General features: G+C 35.6%; 1 protein-coding gene across 3 annotated transcripts in view; it reads right to left on the reverse strand.

Moving 5' to 3' along the window:
* The window catches only part of LOC106746947 (scavenger receptor class B member 1-like), a 39,524-nt gene that overhangs the window by 4,137 nt on the left and 13,034 nt on the right, over window positions 1–22,353 (reverse strand). For all 3 annotated transcript variants that reach the window (XM_014624131.1, XM_014624130.1, XM_014624129.1), the window contains exons 2-9: window positions 18,216–18,316; window positions 10,803–10,894; window positions 10,522–10,682; window positions 10,293–10,437; window positions 7,344–7,544; window positions 2,801–2,961; window positions 1,423–1,703; window positions 414–532 (exon numbers count right to left, since the gene is read on the reverse strand). In XM_014624131.1, the coding sequence (XP_014479617.1) occupies window positions 414–532; window positions 1,423–1,703; window positions 2,801–2,961; window positions 7,344–7,544; window positions 10,293–10,437; window positions 10,522–10,682; window positions 10,803–10,894; window positions 18,216–18,249 (1,194 nt within the window). In that variant the 5' untranslated portion in view covers window positions 18,250–18,316. The remainder of the gene's footprint in view (window positions 1–413; window positions 533–1,422; window positions 1,704–2,800; window positions 2,962–7,343; window positions 7,545–10,292; window positions 10,438–10,521; window positions 10,683–10,802; window positions 10,895–18,215; window positions 18,317–22,353) is intronic.

The following is a 22,353-nucleotide window of genomic DNA, read 5'->3' on the forward strand; positions in this document are numbered from 1 at the left end:
TCTGTTATATAAGCAGTTTTATGACAGACCAAGTCCCGAGAAATTTCGCAACGATTGTACTAAGATGATTCATTACAACGCAACGGTCTGAACAAAATTTCAAAATGATATACTTGGCCGAAATTCGACAAATTCAATCCAGGATATTTTATCTAGGATTTTTAAAAGAAACATAAAAATGTGGTATTGCATAAAAGCGTCTTCTTGATTCTCTCTCAAGTGCCATGAAATACCCCATGCAACGTAAATATTTAAAAGACATCCTAGAGATGTCCCAGGGATATTTGAACATTCCAGGATGTATCTAGGATGCCCTTTGAACATTTGTGCTATATGAGATCCCGAACGCATCGCGAATATTCCCCTCTGCTATCTGCTTGATCTAATTGATTTAATATGATATCATTGCCTACCGGTTGCACTATTAAGTATGACTTGTGCTTTTCCATGCTCGGACTAAGGCCATCTATGTCTTCCAGCAGGCTCGGATCGGCGTTAAGGAAATGAGGAAGCGATACTGCCGCCGGAATTTCTGTAAATAAAAAGAGAAACCAATAAATTCATCAGCACCTTTGCGGTTATTTTTCGCTCCTTTTTCTTTAGGAGCTGTTAAGTATGCATTTGCGCCTGGCGACATAAGAAGCGTCGTATTCACGATGAACACAAGGCGAATGACCTGCAGAAGTGAAACCTCCGCATAAATTCACATCAATGTGGCAGTGTTGCGTAAGCGAATAGAAGTATAATTCGATTATTTCAATGTTACATCATCTCTTTACGTAAAAATAAATTTTTTTTATACGTCTCATATATTTCACTTTCGCATAAATTGGGCGTACAACATCTGGTGTGTCTGTATATATGAATATTTAATGATTTCCTAACGATTGTTAAATGTATCGTTGAGACAATGTTGCAAAGGTACAGGTGAATCTTCGAAGCGCTGATAAGAGTGAAAAACTCGACGTCCGTTTGAATTTCGACTCATTTTCGAGTTGCCTTAAGGGGAGGTCGGAATGACTGCCGAACTCCGACAGGAGTGTCGGTAGTAAAATCATTAGTAACATGATATCAATTGACTCATCGATTCGATATAGATTTGACGTCGATTCAACAAATTGTTTTTTACCGGGAAGAACTAAAAATTTAATGGATTTCTAGAGACACTGTAGATCCTTTCAAGTTTCACGGTCCCAACCGAATTCACACTGGTTTCGATGTCAAAACTTGTTCGAAATTTTTTGCTGTTTTTCATGTAAAGAATTGTTCAAAATCGAGCTGATTTCGACGTCAGAAATTTCTCGAAACCGACCCGGATCTCGAATCGATATTGTATTTCTACGTCCTTTGACCAAATTTCGATACCATTTCAATATCATTTCGACTTCTTATTTCTCACTAGGAGGTTATCGGAATACGTACTGTAATAACACGGCGTTAAATCCATCAGTCCTTTCTTCAAACAGATATTGTTACGGCAGTAACATTTGTTATCCGGATTCAACTCGGCCGGATCGGCGAAGTCATCCTTGAGAGTATAGTAATACCCCGACAGACCGTACGTCTCGACTTCTTTCCTGAATATGATCGGCAGCGGTCGGCAAAACGCTTTCCTAAAGAGTCTGAAAACGGCACTTTTGTCCAGATTCGGCGGAAATAACAAGGATTCCGTGGCGCCTTGAAGCGTGTTGCAGACCGTATTTCTGCAAGGCCAAGATAAAACCAAGACGTTGTTAGTTTTTCGTGTTCCGTTGTTACAAGAAAAAAGAGGCGGGTGAAAAGAACGATGACCCATTCGTGATTCTAATGTTAATTCGTTCGATTCTTCAACGAGCGCTTCGTGTCATTTTATTCCTTCCTACGCGAAGTTGGAAAAGGAGAGAAAACCCAAGCTCTGACGTGTCTTTTTTCAATTACTGATATGCATAAAATATAACGCTGTTTATTTATCAAAGGCAAGCGGACATAGTGAGTAATGCATTATAGCAAAGGCTTGATCGCAATTACGGGTGCGATCGCGGCATCGCGAAAAAAAAAAGAACACAGTGACTTTCAGCGAATGTACCGACGTCTCGATACTTCCCGGAACAATATTTGATTCCCGCAATTCTATTTGCGCTTCTCGTTCACACCGTCGATGCTGTCTCAATTTAACGCGCTGTTTAATTTTTAATAAAACAGACTTTTACGAGGCCCTTGGAAATGTCACTTAGCACTTACCGGGGCAACGAGACGCAGACGCTCACTTTGCCGTTAAGTCTATTTTTGCATTCAGACGAGGGATCCAGCGATCGGCGTAAAATTTTACTCGAACAACAACGATGCGACGTGTCTGCACCGTCTGCGTTACTTCCCGGATTGGAAAAACGGCTCTTCGCGGTATAACTTACAAGGGAATATCGCGAACTCTTCGATTTAGATCAACTTTTGTTAAGTATGTAGAGCGATTCGATATAAATAACGATATGCGTAATTCGTGCCCGTTCGCCCCGTCGCTCATTGTTGATTAAAAAGTTACGAACAAAGGAAGTTTGAAAAATGTGACACTCATTCTCAATCCTGAAAGATATAGTTTGATGTAAGAATGATGATGTACAGGTGATTATAGGGGCTTCGCCCTTCTCCGCTGGTTAATCTAGTTTAACCCAAACTCATCACCTTCTCGTCAGTAAAAGTTTTGCCTAATGTTACTTTATCTGATTTCTTATTTCTTCGTCGGATGAAAATTTGTTATTTCTCTGCGTAATCTCGAATTTACGGTGTTTTCTTGTTAGTTAAATGATTTAGACTGCATTCTTACTTTTCTCGCGTCTTATTGTCTTCCGTGTCGATATATCCCCATTGCGCCAATCCGGGACTGCCGTTGTACTTGTCGATGCTGAAGTATCTGCCTTTCTCATTCTTCATGTCGACATTCTTCTGCACGTGCATCGTCACAATGTTCTCCCCTTCGTCGTACATCTGAACAAACAGGCATAGATTTCTATCTTCAACGAATTTCCACCACAAAATACATCCTGCAGAAATCTCTCTCTCTCTCGCCGAGAAAATACGTACTCTTTCCCACAATTGATTAGATTCGTATGATCTTCATTAGAAGAATCTCATGTTTATACAGTAGTATTCAGTATGTTATAATCGAAGCACGACCTATACGATCTATAGGTATGTGAAATTAAGAAAAGATCATACCGAAGCTGAAATAATTGATCATAGTCCTATTTACACATATCACAGGTATGAAAATGAATTCCGATATCACGTTTTATAATTCTAGCAACCAAATTATTTTTACGGTTTTAATGAAAAATGGGAAGATAATAAAGGAGACTCGTAGAAATATTAAGAAATATTAAGAAATAAATATAAAGAAATTGCAAGATCGTCGACCATCTTTTCCGGAAATTCTTTTCCAGAATTCTTTTCCATTTCTTTTTCCAGAAATTCGTATATATTGTACAAAATTTTTAATAACAGTTGAAGCATACAAGGTGGATGCGCGTTACGAAACTCACTGAGAAAAAAGTGTTACATCTTTTATTATGCTGACTGTTTCAATCACGAGGTGCGGTACTTCGTATAATTTATTTTTAGGACAGACTTCACATCAATAATTTGTCATCATCATCAATCATTGTATAATAGATCAATTTATCATAGACCATTAGGTTATCATTGAATTACTCCATGTTATTAGCATCTCTATACTCACTACTCAAAATCATTAGGTGCTAGTAATACAATGATTACAGAAATAAAATAATTTATTAGCCAGTAATATACAAAACACAAGATCAATAAAAATGAACAACGTCCTGCCGGTTTCTACTACAACGAATCATTGAAGACTCGTTGCAACACTTTGTGAAGGAAAGCGTGCTCGGAAAAATCGTCTGACGCTTTGAATGTCCATGCGGCACTAAAAGTCGTTAACACTAACCTCGCGAACTCTAAAACGAGCGTGTGTAAATAGTGAAAGGATCGCGGCGTGACTTGTAATTGCGAAAAGTAACAGCAGTTCGGAACACATGACTACACACATGACACGAGCGTTCTATTTTTTGCGTGAATTGCTGCATAATCGCGATCGGAGAATTGCGTCACGGATTATAAAGTATCTGTGTATAATTGTCTCTGCATAAAGGAAACGTGATGGATATCACAAACACGTGCCGGCACACTCGGAACCTGTTTGGAGTTCGTGATGCTGCGAAGGTTTTGAGAAGTGATATATTTTCGTCGCGATGAACAAAACCTCACCGAGAGAAAAATTATAGTTATTTTCAGGGACAGCAATATTCTTTCTTCATTTTAACCACAAAAATATTAGTAGCAACATGCATCTAAGTTTATTATCATTGGCACTACACACATTTACTAGGAAAATATTCTCTTAATATATAATAATTGCCTTGACTATTTTTTAATATGGTTAAAGTTAAAAAAGGGATAGGACAGCTGAGACTAAAATTGTCTGTAAAATATAGGGAGTTTATCCGACTTACTCCAATTATTTTTTCTCTCAGTCTGTGTATTTTGAATACAGCGGAAAGAGGAACTCTTGTGGCAGAACGAGCAACTCGAAAATCTCAAGTAGTCACACGCGCATTCATGCCGAGATCACCGAGTTGATGAGACGCGTTAATTTTTACACTGATAAAAATTACGATTAATTTCGACGCCAAATATATTTTATAGTAACAACGCGCAAAATGATTATCACCGACATTATAGTGACACTTATTGGAAAGGTGCTTCTTCCGACTACATTTGTGGTCAAAAGGTTCGCTCGGTGTCAAAACTAACTATGAATTTTTCAACTGATTCTTAGTATAATTAGAAGAAGAAAAAACGCGAGGAAAGAAATCCAGCAAAATCGTGTCAATTAAACGACACGACATCCTCGAAATTATACAGCGATAATTCGCGTAAAAATTCGCCACTTCTCACGTGACCCGCTAATAATTACACAAGCGGCATTAAACATGTCTAGCTGTGCGTAGAGAACGCGTGTGCTTATGCTCACGTGGATTTTATTTTTCTTTCTTTCCTCTTCGCTCAGGTGGGACATTATTCAATTAGCGGAGTGAATCCCGAATCGATTTCGATCGAAACGGCTCGGCTCGCAGTATCCCGTTGGTCTCTTCTCTTGGCTCTGTGGTTTTTCGAAACAAAAGAAACCATTCTACGATGTTGCGAAGACCAACGCGCCTACTTATTGGAAAACCGGTTCTTTTTCGTTCAGTACCCTAGATCTTTTTTGCAACCTTCGATGGTGCATAGCAAGATCGTTGTCATGATTTGTTAATAACCGCAGCACGAAGTCAACGTTCGAAGTCAATTATAGCTCTCCGCTCGTTCGCTGTATATTTGTGCATACAAGTCAGCCGATCTGTTCTTTTTCGTTCTTTTCGAAATAACGCATTTGAATTGTTCTCGAAATGTTCGTCGGCTAGTTGCACGCAATGGTTGCGTCGATTAACTCTCGTCTTTACGATACTTTGTTGTAAACAAAAATTCAGAAAACATCGAGAAACCTTGTATATAAACGGATACGTGTATTTTCGTGACCCGTAAAAGTTACCGAAATTAATATCCTCTGCCACATAAAAGATCGCCGTGTAGTTTCATTCAAGGTTCGAACGTATATTTTTCCCGTTCAAGGTTCAAACCAATTATACATGACAATCAATTATACGTGACAACGGGCAACAGATGACGCATTGTTATGTGCAAGATCGTGTCTAAATGCTAAATGAAAGAAAAAAACAGGAAAGAAAATTTTGTAATCGCTAATAAATAGGCGCCGTACGGTTCGACGGAGACCTGTAAAATTCAAAATTGCGGCTAATGCAATGAAAAGAATTGAATAAACTTTCTAAGCTATGTATGATCTAAATTTTCCTATTATGCTTCGCAGTAATATAAGCATGTTCATTTCGTACTTATGTAGAAATGCGAACATCAATGTATATACATTTCTCATGCACATTTTCATATCTATGTTTTCTTGTTCAATATTTCAAGTTATGCGTATATAAGTAAGAGTACAGTCTGATTATTACACAGAAAAAAAAGTGTTAGATTAAGTAAATTCGTTGTATCTTTTTCTTTTTTCCTTGACTTTATTCCATGATTCAATTCAGTCCTTTTCACTTTTTGCTCTTTCGGGTTTAAAGCAATTACTTAAAAGCAATCGCGATGAAGTAAACGCACAATCTAACAAAACTGCAATTCTTGTACCTAGTTTTGCGATGCAATAATACGATGTAATTATTTTGTGCACTTGTGATTAATCGCTTCGTTGAAAACTGGGCTATCGTGAATACATCGCATTCGCCGATGAGCGTTAAACTGGTTAAACGCGAACGATGAAACGTTGTTTTTCTGTTGAATAATTATGAGCGCCAAGTACATTATGTTTGTCCTTATTTCCCATGAATTATTAGATTTCCTCGACAGTTGAAGAAACACAGGAAATCAAATGTAAGGAAATTGTGAATCCTGACTATCTTAAAAAATTCGACTTAAAGCTTGTGTATGCTTTCATATCTTCGTTTAGTTATCAAATAAAGTAAAATTTTATCTCGAACTCACAGAAGAATGTAATTTTCGCATATATATGCAGGTTATTGGTGGTACATACATTAATCCAGTCTTCGTGAAGAGACGGAAAGAAAGAAAGAAGAAAAGAGGATCGTAATCCGTTAATTTTTATCTATTTTTGTGACGATTACGTTGCAAAATAATGCGTCATCAATTCCAAGAAAACTGTTGTATTTTCAAACAAATATGCAAATTGCAATATATTTTGCGAGATTTTAAAAGATGGATTTGCGTTCACAGAAATAGATAAGTAGATTGTTGTGTTTCATGGTAAGAAAATAATGGAAAAAATATCACCTTAAGTATTTTTGCAAAATACATGTATATATTCTAATACGATTAGTTCTGATATGCGTATTCTAAAGTTTCAACAACAATATTTGCATTTCGCTGATTTGCTTAACTCATTTCCTAGTCACGTATATTTTTTAATGCACGTTGGAGTCGACTTCTAACTGACGTCAACTGGTATTATCGTCAATAGAGAAGTTAAAGAGATAAAATAATATTTTCAAAGAGACAAAATAAAATGAATCAGGAAAATAATAATAAAAAGCCGTAAATAATAATAATATATTTGTCAAGCTTTGGAACACGTGTCGTTTACGATACACGTGGCGTGAGTTAAAAGTCTTATAAAAAGGATGCAGCAGGAAACGTCTTGACGCGTATACGTTTATGTTTATTTATGGCTACGTGAATACTAAGGCAGAATAGAGACGTGTCGTTTAACTCACCCTGTCCATAAGGCCAAATTTCTTAAAGTTGATGAAGTTCGGCAAGATGCCGCTAGCCAGTGTTACCATTGTATCCTCGTAACCCCACAAATAATCGTAAACCGAAATGTTAAGGATAGGTTTCGAGTCTAACATGTTCGCCAGTCGTGTCAACGGGTAGTTCACCAGAAATCCGGCATCATGCAGAGTGGATGAGATACCCTGCGTTGGATCAGCGTAAAGTTTTAATATGTATTTCGAACATGTAGCGGAGAAAAAAATTTAAAGTGCCACGAGCAACAAGAAAAACATCATATATCTTCTTAATATGCAATAATATAATGCAGTCGTATAGTGAAAAATTTCCATCAGACGTGGTTCTATAAATTTATATTTTTGCGCTTTCGTGTACTTCAATCGTGTTGTCTATAATTATATTCGTTACTATATAACACTTGACTATGACTCTTGCCTCACGTATATAATTGTTTTTAATGTTGCTAAGTAAGTTTCGCTAATTTTCTCCATACACATCTTTCTTCAATCATAGATACATGCGTATGTTATTAATATTAATGTTGTGACGTTACTGTATATTGGCGGTCTATAATTCACGCTACTCACGACATCGCGAGTATTGCACACGACCCGCCTTTAGAATTACATTTTGCCTTCCGGATTATTTCGCTGCGCTGACATGAAAACAACTTTTTTCGCTGCATTTTCATCGTCTAATAGTTATATAACGATCATGCTTGACGATCATGACATTTTCCAATAATATTGCCAGCAGGTACAACTACACGCTGTTTTTTATTTCAATAGGCGCCATTTAATATATATCGTAAATAAATATATATCATGAATAAATCAGCAAGTGAAATGAGACAATAAATGGATATTGTTATAGTGTATACATCAAAGAATGAAACATAGAATGTGCTTGATTTTTACGTCGGGCAAAATAGATCCTAAATCAAGTTGCACAAGATGTATCAATCAAAATAATCAATCTGTAATTATTCAAATTTAATGAAGCCCCTCTAAATTCCGTCATAAAGATGTTTAAATTATCATCCTTGATAAGTATATACGCTTTCGATTTGTTATTTATCTATAATGATAATAAGATTGTAATAAGAGGCAATATATATTTTTATATATTTTTTAATAGCATAATTAATGAAAACTAGAATCGTACGTTAACGCACACACACTTATTCTATAATAAATGTTTACTGTTTTTGTTCATAAAAAAATACGCATAATTACTTAAGTATTTTAAAAAAGTGTAATACCCATCGCCTCGAGATATTTTGACCGAGCCAAGATAAATGTTCCGAGAAACATGAATAATAATATAGAACTTAAGATGAATAAATCTCTTTTTCTCAGCTGCTATTAATAATAGATAATCAACTCACTATTAAGAGTTAGTTTAGTTAAATACAAGCGATAAAATGCGACTACTAAAATAACTTTGTTGCGTGCACGGAACTCAGGGCTCGGGCACGATTTACTCGGGGCACAAAGTTGCCTGAAGCGATCGTTCTTAATACTGCGATCACAATATTACAGTCAAGAAATATTCTCGCAATCGCATGCGAACAAAACTCTATCTTAGGAGAATCAATTCGATAATCAAATCAACCATTTATTTTACGAGCGGATTAGCGTATACATTGTTAATTAACAGGACACATGACGTCTCTGTGAAACATTCACGGTTGAGAGATAACCGTAGAATATTATTGCTATTTGTAATCGGACGAGATAAAATATGAGGAAGACCTTTCTTTTCACGAGTATTGGAAATTTCGGATTAAATAGTAATAAAAAATTCTCACTCTTGTCGTTACGAATTATACCCATTTGAATACGTGAACATATTTTACGTGAACATATTTATATTAACGTATTCGTAATTCTTGGAATCATGTACAAAGTCTATAGCAAAAGTTTTATTTATATATTTGGCTGATATTTGTTCAATATAGTTGCAAACGTTAAATTTCATATATAATTGCTATTATTTTTACGAGTATATTGTACACATATTATTATTATCTTGCACAATATAATTAAATAATATACACTTGAACCACGAAGTTTTTCAAGAAAGAAACGCGTGTACTTTAACATAAGCCAGTTATCGTTCTGAATCGGAGCTGAGCTCCGCAACAATCAAATCGACATACGTGAACAGGGTCTTACAATTAAAAAATCTGGCGTCTACGTTTTTATCTATTCTATGCGTGATGCTACGCAATGTCTCCGATTAACACAAGAACGCAGGGAAAAAACTCAGCAGTTGCAATTAATCACGAAGAATTATATCAGCCGAGATTTCTGTATCCGAAATGATAATAGGTGTTCCCGAATGGTTCTTGTCTGCTGAACGCAAATCCGTTGATTTTGAGAGATTTATAACGTTGTAGCACCGACTGCAAATGTTTTCCTACATTTTGTTAATGCGCAAAAGAGTCAACTTTTAGCTTTAAAATTCATTTTGCATCGTTTCAAAATGATTTTTCGTTTTCAACCAACGTTTTCAATTTTAGCTTAATCTTGAAAACGAGAAATCATACCGAAACTATACGAAATACATTTAAAAGCTGAAAATCAATGCTTTTGCTTTAGCATTAACGAAATTTAATTAAAAATTAAATTTGGTTAAAAATCTGCTACCAGTATTACAACTTCGTGAAAACCCTTAAAATTGGTATTTTTCATCTCTATGACGCTATTTTTTTTTATTGTGTCTCAATAACCAAATTTGGATAATTTGAATTTGTGTTTAGCGGACCATTCGAGAACACATATTCACTATATTCTATTTCGAATACAGATAAAAAGTTAAAATTTGTGTATATATGTGTGTGTGTGTGTGTGTGTGTGTGTGTGTGTGTGTGTGTGTGTAAACTAATGTCAGTATTGCTCAAGAAACAAAAGTAATAAATTTTTCCTTACCAGCAAAGGTACATTCGGGACATGAACGAAGTCCTCTATCGGATCACTAATTGACATTTCAGGAATGAAGACTATCTTTCGATTCGGCATGAAAGTTAGAGTGCCATTGTCGTTAAACGTGATGTTAATATTCTCGAGGATTTCTCTAGAAAATGGACGAATATATTGTAAAATGTTGACTAGCTAGATATTACTAATCAAGCATATTTAATATGTAAAACGTGCTTACTGATAGACATACGGCCCGATCTCTTGAATTTTCAACTTTTCTTTGCCGTTTAAAAACTCCACCGGGTTGGTAAGGTTAAATACATACACGTTTATGTAAACATCAAGAGGTGGTTTTTTCCACAGCGTGAAGATAAACGAGTTCGGTCTCATCTGCATATTCTACAAACAATAAATTCGTCATATTTTATCTGCAGCTCTCAATTATTTAGACACTTCTAAACGTTGTTCGCGCGTGTTGCTCGTTTGCGATCTGATCTTTCACAGCGTAAAAACACTTACGTATTCCATTATCACTCTCACGGGATCGACGACGTAAATTACGTAGGCCAAGGTACTGCATGCGATGCCCACTATAAATGAGATGATGCATTCTGCAAGCAGAAAATAAGGGACGGTGTTTTCGTCGGCGGTGGATCGTGCTTTTTACGGTGCACCATTTACGCACGATATGCCGCATCGAGGGAATGCAAATTTAATAATTGCTGTGCGGATCAATTAATGCTTATATTCGCATACGTCGTTTTTTTCCGTTCCGTACTCGTCATATCATTATATCGATCGCTGTATTACGTTACTCGTGACGCGTTAAAAACGAGTTAAGCAAATCGTGCATTACTCGCACGGCAAAAAAGATTTGCTATGATGGCGAAATTACTCGCATATGTAGACATCTGAAACCTTAGCAACGTAAATAATTTTAATTGTTGCTAGAGTAATAGATTTTTCCGCTACAGCAAACTTCTTTGCTGCAGCGGCAAATGTACTAAGTGCAAATGTTATCAATGTTATCATGTTAGATGACTTGCGCTTAGTACATTTGCCGCTGCAGTAAAGAAGTTTGTTTTTGCAGCAATATTAAGATCACTCATGCTGCTAAAGTTTCAGATGTCCACATATAGAACTAATTTGACTATTCACTCTAATCTTTTTTTCTTTTCGTGTATACATCGTTCTAACAATAAAGTGTGTTCCTTTGGAGTGTCGTGAATTAAGATTCGATTCCTCTTATCATTAAGGTAGTTGGTCGCACAATTTAAAGGAGCCGGCATTTCTGCGTCACTTTTGAATTTAAATAAAACAGTATCTTATTGACGCATGTCGAAAAAAACCCGGATATAGAACACGGAGCCGACGTTAAATTTTGTTTTAAATCTGGCACAAAACATTCGGCGAAACACACAAAATGATGATAAGCATGTACAATAGTGATTGTTTGTTTCTTGGCCAGAAAAGGATCATCACAGAGCGCGAACATCGCTTATATTATAATGTATCTTTCGATCATTTTGTCAGATCAGTAAGCCCGCTTCATCTCACACGATTATAAATTATTTATAGTCGCTTCCCTGCTGTCTGGAGAAATTAATCACCAACACGCCATCTACGCACGCCTTTCTCCTCATATTAATTTATCAATAGTTATACACGCATACTTACGCACGGCGTTACATTATCATTACATTATCAAATTTAAACATGAATAAGTGTTAAAATAACACATTTTCTGTTTCAATGCCGATTAACGTATTAATTTTGTGTTAATTTTGAACATGATATTTGTATTGACTTTCAACAACTTCACCTCGTGTTAAATTAAGACACGAATTTGAGTGGAATTTAGGACATGTGAAATATGTTAGATTTAACCCAAGACTTTTTACTATTGTACGGATCAACTATCTATCGATCGAATCGCGACATTTTCTCAGTCGTACCACTCGGATATTAAACAACGATATCTGCGGACAAAAATGCAGACAAATGAAAACTGTCTGCATGTTTGATGTAAAACGCGAAAAATTTCGATTTCGTTAAATGCATCCGTCCGTGCGACACTCGGAGAGCGACAGTTTAGTCGCGTCTCACTTATCTCTTAAATATTTAACCCCCGCTAAATTATAAGACAAACATAACTAGTTGACGTAAATTAACACTAAACCTACCATGCGCGGTCAAATGACCGTTTTTGAAATTTCGTTTAGAATTTCTCGTATACAACGTTACTGTATTACCATGTAGCTTATTGACATTTCCTATAATATACATACAACCCATTTTTCAATATTCACAACTTTCTTTATTGTTTACTTTCCGAAAAAAATTTATAGCATGTCTAGTCTACCACGAACGGTCATTTGACCATTTGAAAAATTCATGTTATTTACGACTATATTCTTTGGAAAGCGCGATTGGAACAAATGCATAGCGCGATTGGAACAAATGCATAGCGTTCTTTGTACGACAGTACGGTCTTGCAATCCGAACAAAGAGCATCAAAATTTCACAGTGTATAATAGAAATTATTACGTGGTATAAGTGATAGTTTCGACAAAGTCAACAGAGCCAACAATATTTTGTGGTATGATTTACAATTGTTTTTTTTTATTTCTGGTCTCAATGTTTTTGCCCCGTTTGATTTATATTTTTATATTTTAGTTTTTACTTTATCATTTGTATATTCATCCCCAAAAATGTCAAGACATTCGAGGAATATCAATTTATTAGACAAAATAAATAATATCGACGAGGATTGTTCGGAAGATGACCAAGAAGTTTCCGATATTGATAATGATACAGCAGAAAATAATTGTGACTTATTTGACAGCGATACGGACGAAGAGAATATTTTGAATATACGAAGAAGACAAAAAAGAAAGAGATTTATAGTTAGTTCCGAAAGTAAAAATGAGGAAGAGATTGAAACTGCTATGGACGGAACTGTTTGGCAAAAAATAAAAGAAGGGTCTAATCGCGGAAGAGCACCGATTTATTATATTTTCAAGGAAATATCAGGACCGACAGGATACGCTAAACGAAATATTATAAAGGGCAGAGTTGAGTCAGCATTTTCCTTGATTATTGATCATAACATGATTGAACATGTAAGAAAATATATGGAATTAGAGGCATTTCGAGTGTTGAAAACGAAATGGAATTTATCTATTGCAAAATTATATGCATTTATTGGACTTCTATATGCACGCGGCGCATATGAGGCTAAAAATATGGATGTATCATATTTATGGAACACGAAATGGGGTCCGTCATTTTTCTCGACAACTATGAGCCGAAATGACTTCACAGAAATCATGAGATTTATTCGGTTTGACAACAAAAATCAACGAAGCCAACGCTTACAAAACGATAAGTTCGCTTTGATCTCTGAAGTTTGGTACAAATTTATCGAAAACAGTCAAAACTGTTATAAACCAGGAGCATATCTTGCTATAGATGAACAATTGTTTCCTACAAAAGCACGTTGTAGATTTACTCAATACATGCCCAACAAACCGGACAAATTTGGCATAAAATTCTGGTTAGCTTCCGATGTAAGTAGTAAGTATATATAGTAAACGGCTTTCCATATTTGGGAAAAGATGAAGGGAGAGAATCATCGGTCCCATTTGGGGAGTTTGTAACTTTGAAATTAGCAGAACCATATACGGGCCATGGGAGAAATATAACAGCTGACAATTTTTCTACAAGCGCGTCATTAGCGAGTAAACTTCTGGAAAAAAAACTACGCTTGTTGGAACTATCCGCAGAAATAAAAGAGAGTTACCAAAATTAGCGAGATAGGCAAAGGATAGTATGACACGCTTCTCAACAATATTATACAAATCGAATGATTTTATTCTTTCAATTTATAAAGCTAAACCCAATAAAAAAGTATTGATACTTAGTTCAATGCATTCATCCGTTGAAATTGAAAAAAGTGACACCCGTATACCAGAGACAATTAGATTTTACAATAGCACAAAATTCGGTGTAGATGTAACCGATCAAATGGCCAGAAAATATAGTATAAAATCTAAATGTCAAAGATGGCCTTTATAGGTATTTTTCAATATCTTAGATTTAGCCGGGATAAATGCTTGGATTTTATATAAAGAAACGACGGGTGAAGAAATATAGAGGCAAGAATTTTTATTTCAATTGGCAGAAGAGCTTGAGACCGAATATCAGAAGGAGAGACAGCTAAGCAAAGAATGTTCATCAAAAACAATAATAAACACAGCTACAGATTCTTCTGGACGGAAATCTTATCAAATAAGATATTGTAAAGTCAATAAGACTAACAAAATTTGTATAAAATGTAAAAAATACGTATGTGGAAAATGTGCAATACAAAATGCTGTAATTTGTAAAAAATGTGCTGAAAATGCATAAAGGTAAATCAAACTTTCTAAATAGAAAAGCGGGGAGCGGGTTTTTATTGTAGCACCAGAAAAATATTTTGTTTACTATCCAATTGGCTAAAATCTCTTTCTATATTAAGATACATATGTTTTTTTAAAGCGGTCATTTGACCGCTCATGGTAGGATTAGGTATACGTGAAATGTCGGTAGGTTTAGTGTTAATAGTTCTTCTTAATTCCGCGGTCAAATAATGGGGGAGCAAACACAACGGACATTTCGAGCCTGGCATTAGCACGTACTCGCCGGCACTCGGAAATGTGTGAGAGACCCGGAGGAAAATATTGAACATCTCTGACGCATCTCCGTTTAACACGCGTTCCGCACGCGATATGAAACGATATCTTTCGGCACGTTTGTGCCCGGTCTGTCATTCACCTTCGACTTCGCCCGCTCTCGTGCGAGATGAGCGAATCTTTCATCGAGCGGAAATTGCAATCGGCACCATCGTCGTCATCGTCTTGTACAAACGCACGGAACTCATTTGCGTTACACGACGACCTTCTCGTGATTTGTCAAGGTGACCGGGGTGAGTCGGGTCAGGAAAAATTGGACTTGGGAAAAGTCCAGTGAGACGCGCGATCGATAGGTTTATTATTAAATAACGTATTATTATATAACGCCGAAAAGCCTCGCCTGCGCGAGAACGCGAGATCGTGTCTACCAAGCAATGAGTATCCTTGGAAAAATGTCTATCCGTGGGGTCACGCGTACGAGTCACGGCCTATCGCAAACATCCTTTCATTCTTATCTTTCCGAGAAGCACGTTTTAAAGCGTATTTTTAATTTACACTTGAAAAACCCCCCGGGGAACGTATTCCTTGGACTTTGAAGCGTTATCCCCTCGCACTTTCTGCACACGACTCCCTAAGTCGCGATTGTCACACCGTTCCAGGAAACCGAGAAATTGCGCGCCTTCCTGAAATTCCCGAATGGAGATTTCACAGTCGGGAAAGCGGAGGCTTCCTTAATTTTGGTAATTCACGAATTTTACAATAGTTGATTGATTGATTTCTTTGATGGACGTAGTCGAACGAGGTACACCTTGATTCTCCGACGGGACGTCCGAAACAAGAACGGAGCAGATCCGTGATTCTTAGGATGAACATTTTAGAAATCACTCCTCGCGTCTCCTCGCGAAGCTTCTCGAATCTCTTCGCCTGATTTACCAATATCCACTGTCTGTCCGGAACAATTGGATTCAACTCGACACATTGTGATCTCCAAGTAATATGATCGCCGGATATGGTGTTATCAAGGAACATAGATCACGCGTCTCGCGCGAATAACCTCTGCGATAGCGGCTTACCTTGACTCGGATTCCACATTATCTACAGCTAAGTAATGAGAGGAGCCAATCGAGGTCGTCGCGCTCGTTCGAAATCTCCGATTCAGCGGCCCAACAATGATACCGAGCAGTGCTATCAACGAGGAGTTGAGTGACGTTGATGACCGCTGTGAGATAGGTTGTCGATTGCCTCGCGCACATAAAAGAGGATCCGCGCCCTTGTTCAGACCTTTCTCGAGTCTTTTAATATTCGACCGCTCTCCCCATAACTCACGGTTAACGCCCTTTCAGGGACTCGGCCTTGAAAGATCACGCCCGCACCGGTTGCCCGTGAATTTATTTGCGAGATCGCACACACGAACACGCGCAGCCGAAGCTGTCGCCAGGTGATCTTGAATTTCGCAGGAAGTCCTACACAGAATCCCTGTACTTAATTTTTTACAGGCGGCTTCGCCGAACGTGCCGCAGCCTCGACTTTTCGTCGGTTGGAACGGGCTTTTCAACTACGGACGCTTGAAAAACAAAACGTCAAGATGAAATGCGTAATCGCACTGAGAGAAGAAAATATATGGGTGGAATAATTGTAATTTCACTTTGACATAAAGCAAAGCGAATTTATAGTCGTAACAATTGTGACGTTTATTCGTGCAACTATATTTCATGGTTGTCATAAACTAAAATGAGAGTAAAATATAATATAAAATACAGTGTATTAGTAAAAATATACTATAATATATAATATTAGAACAAAGAACCATTCATACATTTCTATTCATATTCCTGAATAGAAATTTATTATTTCTTTTTAATTATGTTATTCTTAACATGTTGGCGAATGATCATCTTGCCTGAAATTTTATTTATTTATTTATCAGTCATTTTCAATATATTTATGATTTCCTTGACTATGCCGCATTATAATTCCAAATGTCATACATTTTTCTCTCAGTGTAATGTCCATTCGAATACAAATTACCTCTCATTTTTTATTCAAAGTTGCTCATGTTAAAAGGAAAAGACGAATTTTTACGACGATGATCCTCCGAGATCTAATCGGAGAATTCCCATCGTTAAAATGCCAGCTATACATTTCGGGGGATGGCCTATTCCAGACACTTTAATCATGTAAAGTGTGACTTAGAGATGTGTTTGATGTGGGTAACAACGCGTGGCTTCTCGAGCAGTTTTGTGATACTGAAACGGCCATTAGTTAACGCGAATTTATCTCTAAACTCTTCGAGATAGAACTATGCAATATCCGCGACTGCAGGAAGCCAGGTAGTTCTCAGAGCAGCGTAGAGCAGCGTGTAGTAAATAAAACTTGTTATAGAAGATTTATTAACGTTTCGTCTCGTTCGCCTGAAGAAAACTGGATCCGACTTGAGTCGGCCGTTTTTCCTTTCTCCGTTGCGTAAATAATCGCTTGCGCGTCTCACGTTGTCGAAGTATGCTTTTATCTTTTTTTCTCTTATTGCCTTGCCAAATAAAAATTTTTAATTCTTTAATTTAAACATTAAGCCTTCAAGTGAAAATAATGGAAATAAGTTCCCATTCGTAGCGTCAAAAGAAAAGGTGTTCTTTTAATGTTGTGTAAAATTTCGGAATTTAGACTTTCAGAATCTAAATTTTAGTTCTACATTAAGTCAGCAAGTGGAGAAAACGGCAATAACTTTTCATTTCATGTAGCATCAAAGGAGTATGATAAAAGTCTTTTGAAGACTTTATATAGAACTACTAGGACTGAAAACTGTAAAACTAGACTTAATGTGGGACTAAAATTTCCACTTGGGTTCATCCCGATGCTGTGTTCTGACGGCGAAACATTTGCGAAGAGCGCAGTGCAAATTTAATTTATACATTTTATATAATTAGAAAAAAGTCGTTCATTTTAATTATTTCTTAGATCATCTCTGTGCGAACGATATCCGTCACGTTTTATAATATAACGAGCTGCATAAGAAGTGTAACATGTTCTGCCCACACGAGATTGCTAATTCAGCTGTTAGAAGTGAGAGTTAAATTTGGCGAATGTGTAATAAATATTTAAATATATATATTAGTAATGTATATAAATTATATAGTTCAAAGGTAGGTATAAGTCAAGTACTCGGAAAACGTTTCGCAATCTGATGACGTCTCGCGGATAATTATTGTCGCAAGGCAATTAGGCGCATGTGCTCTCAGTTTGTAAATCAGGAATTACTCACTTTTAAATTGCTGCAGCGTGAGCGCGGTTTTCATGGCTGCGACCTGATTACTCTCGCTTGCACGTCAGTTTTCCTCGTCTGGTCGCCTTGACTTCAGAGTTCTGGAAACGAATACAAAATAATCTGGTTATTATGTAAATTAATGACGTCACAGTTGAGAGATCTAAAAGATCGATAATCGAAATTTCAAATTTCACGCAAGAAGAGGCCATTTCCTCCAGCAGAAATCGAATCTCCGCGGATGTTTGGCCACGAGGTGGTAAATTTGTGTTTAATGTTGCTACCGGCCGATAATTTAACGCTCCCCGTTTATTTTTTCAGCCGATCAGCCGCATTGAGAAATCCTCGGAATAAAGAGTTATCTCCGCGTGAAAATTACTAATCGCAATATCGCACGTGCGATTATTGTTATAGATCGATTATCGAATAGATCTCGGTCTCGAGCTTCGATCTTATTCACGGTTGAAGACGCGTGGACATACGACCGCGCGATATCAAGTGCTCGTAGAGTCAAACGTCGACAGTTAAACGCCGTTCAACGCGAGTTTGTCGACTCTATTAGCATATTATTCTTATCTGTATGTCACAGGACGCTCGTTCCCTTCCCGGTAAACTCCGCAGCCACTTTTCCACGGACACTTTTCCGCGTCCGTGAAAACAAACTGACTCACGCGAGGAAGATGTCCGATTATGTCATGCAAGATAAATTATGATCGAGATATGAATATATGAAAGATATGTATCGGAACTGTCCAAAAGAGTTATTGATACATAGTCGCTTCTGTTTAAATTAACATTCCTCCATATTTCATTTATATTAGTTATGTTTTTAGTAAACATAAATAAATCGTTAACACAACGTTATTGCAATGATATTTTGTAACATGTAACGTTTTCAAATATGTAGTTCTTAATGTAGTTTTTATTATTGACAATATTTGACCGAAACATTAAAAATAATGTTTCTACATTATAATTGTTAAATATTTAAACATTTTTTATTTAATATTTAATATTTAATATTAAAAAATTTAATATTTAAAAATATAATATTATCAAGTAGCAGTTTAAAAACATTTATAAAATATTATGTCAAAATGTTCATAAAATCCATGTAAAATCAATATTTTAAAAGATTGATTTAAGGTTCATGCTAATTTAAGGTTCATTACTGGATTATTTTTCGTACATCTCTTATCGTGGTGAGAACTGAATAATCAAATAAACAAGATTTTATGTAAATCGATATTTGGAAAGTTTGCCTAATTAAAATTTGCCTAATAAAATTTGCGATGGATCACTAATTTGCTAAGATTCGTTAAAACACATTATATCACATGTTAAAAATTCGAATGGCCATATCTAAAAACAGAGAAATGTAAATGAATGTAGCAAGAACGATTGACGAGATAGATATTATGCAATTATCATAACTTGTTCACAAACATTAAGGCAGTTCTCTTCGTCTATCTATCTTAATTATAAACATTTCTGTAGATATTCTCTGCTGTAAATTTAAGCAGACGCATGTCTGCAAAAATAATTAGTAAATATATAGTAAAGTAAATATTTTCCTTCACAGAAAAAATTAATTAATTTTGATATTGATTTTTAGCAACAGAACTGATTTTTCTGCCAGTAGAACTGCTGATGATTTATAACGTTTGCATAATGTCAAGAAAACATTATTAATATGACATTGATGTCATCTTGTTAGCTAGGAACTTATTTTCCTTACGATAAATATTTAATAGAGAAACGAGTTACTATCATGGTTTAAAAAAATTGCTTTTTTCAGTGTTTCCGCAGAAAGAAATTGAAAATAATGCGAGAAAATGGAAAGAAATGCTTTCTTTCATGTTTATCGCGGAAGAAAACCGCAAAAGAAACGCAGAAAAATGGACAAAACTGGATTTTTTTCGAGCTTTTAAAACCATCGTTACTATACGCAGTAAAAAAATATGTGACGTAATTTACTCAATAAAATACGCTTACGACATAATTACGACGTATTTGATATAACCGCATGACTTTTCTGCTCAGTTTAATCTATCCTACTTTCACACTAGTGCTTGGCGGAAAGGTTTCGGATACCCTGTATATTATTTGCGATAAATGCGACTTTAATAATCTCGATTATTTTCTATTACGTAGTGATATTTGCATCAATTCAGTATAAAAATATACGATCATTAATAAAATATGTTATTGCAAACAATAGCTCGGTAATAAGAAACACTTCCGTCGGACATAATATCAGAAATACAGATGATAATTTGTTTGACGTCTTGAAGTTTATAATCAGTTACGTAAATGTTCACGGTTTTATTCTCACAGGCGACTCCCTCCCATTACTTATGACCGATTATATTTGTAAAAAAATCGTTTGTATTTATTCCGCTTATCATTTTTGCTCGTGTAACTTTTTACTGTTGTTATTCAATAAGAGTTTATCATCTAAAATAGAGATATCAATTTTCATAGCTCGAACCAGCAATTACTTCACGATTTTAATTATATATTCCTTTACATCGTTTGAGAATACATTGGTTTCTATTTCTAAATATGAAATAGAATATTTATAAGAAATGAAATAGTTATTTAAATATCAAAGTTTCTAGTAGGCATTATATGTGTTATTCATATACTTGATTCGTTCGTAGACTATCCAGATCTTTGCGTTATCTCAAACATTTTCATACTCGCGTACAGACCGTTGGTGAATCTCGCGTGTTATCTGAATTTCAGTTATCGCTACTTTACAAGTTGGTTGATTTGTATTAATTATAGTTATAATTAATTATAGTTGAAAAACCGCTTTCTTCAATTTTTTTTTGCAAAAGGAAACCGTAAAAACCGCAGTAAATAAAATAAAAAAATCATCTTTCCAAGCCTTTAAAATTATAATATTAATACTTAACACTTATGCGCAAAATGCGTCCTAGTCCGAAGTTACTTTCACGATTGATTTTTAAGTGGCTTTACTCGCGTATAAAGATAGTGTCTGAAATACCGATGCGAAATAATCGTGTCAAGAATCTGATTTACACGTTACAGTCAAAACCGGCCGGAAAAGCTGGTCTAGATCTTTCGAAAGTGACAAATATCAAGTTTATGTAAACGCTACAGGTATATATAAGGAGAAATGAAACGGATTAATCTCTGCGATTAAATTGCGAAACTAATTCTGTTCCGAACGGACGTCCATACGGCTTCCACACGTTTACAGTTGCGTGGGCATTTTCACTGCTAAAAATGAGCTGTGAATGTAAATCATGAAATATTAATTAATTTTATATTAAAAGAATTGCAATTCAAAATTACACTTAAATTGACAAAATCCAAAAATTAAGAAATACTAACAAAAGAATAATAAAAGTTTTTAATTGAAAATTTTAGAAAATGATTCGTAATATGATAGTGATTAACAGTGTTTTACGATACCGGATATCACTTACAAGTTCTCTCGCACCTAAATTACATCATTTCAATTTCACTTCGTTTCGTTTCAATGCTCAACGTATATCCGACTAATAACTTTATGAGTAAAAAATCTTAACGCGTGGCCTGCGTAACCGTTATGCTGAGCCGACTTAAGAATTCACCTATACACGAAATCCTCGACTTGGTTGACATTTCTTCGCCACTTTAAAATTCTTTACCATTACAGGAATCGATTTTAAACTTTGTATTACATACACTGCAAATCCATATGTGTAATTTTATACACTATATGTAATTACTTTTTTACGTATTTGTAATTTATGTGTTACTAGTATAATTTTGCACACGTAAGTGTATAAAAATTACACGGCAAATCCGAGCGTATAATTTTTATGCACTTCTGTGTGCAAAATTATAGTATTAATGTACAAATGCGTAAAAAGTGCGTACAATTGCGTGAAAAGTGATATGTAAAATTACATACTTAGATTTATAATGTATTTCACCATGTCAATTATGCTGATATCACGCAACTACGATTCTATTCTCTTATCAAAGTTTATCATAACATTATGACTTTTGAGCAATTGGAATGTAATCGGAGTTTATATGTTACAGTGTAATTGGAGTTGTTTTGAAAGAGATTGTCTTATTTTTAAGAAAATAATCCGAAACGACATCACCCGAACATCAT

This window comes from Dinoponera quadriceps, unplaced genomic scaffold (genome assembly GCF_001313825.1).
Source record: "Dinoponera quadriceps isolate SergipeBrazil2010 unplaced genomic scaffold, ASM131382v1 scaffold1846, whole genome shotgun sequence".
Taxonomy (NCBI): Eukaryota; Metazoa; Arthropoda; class Insecta; order Hymenoptera; family Formicidae; genus Dinoponera; species Dinoponera quadriceps.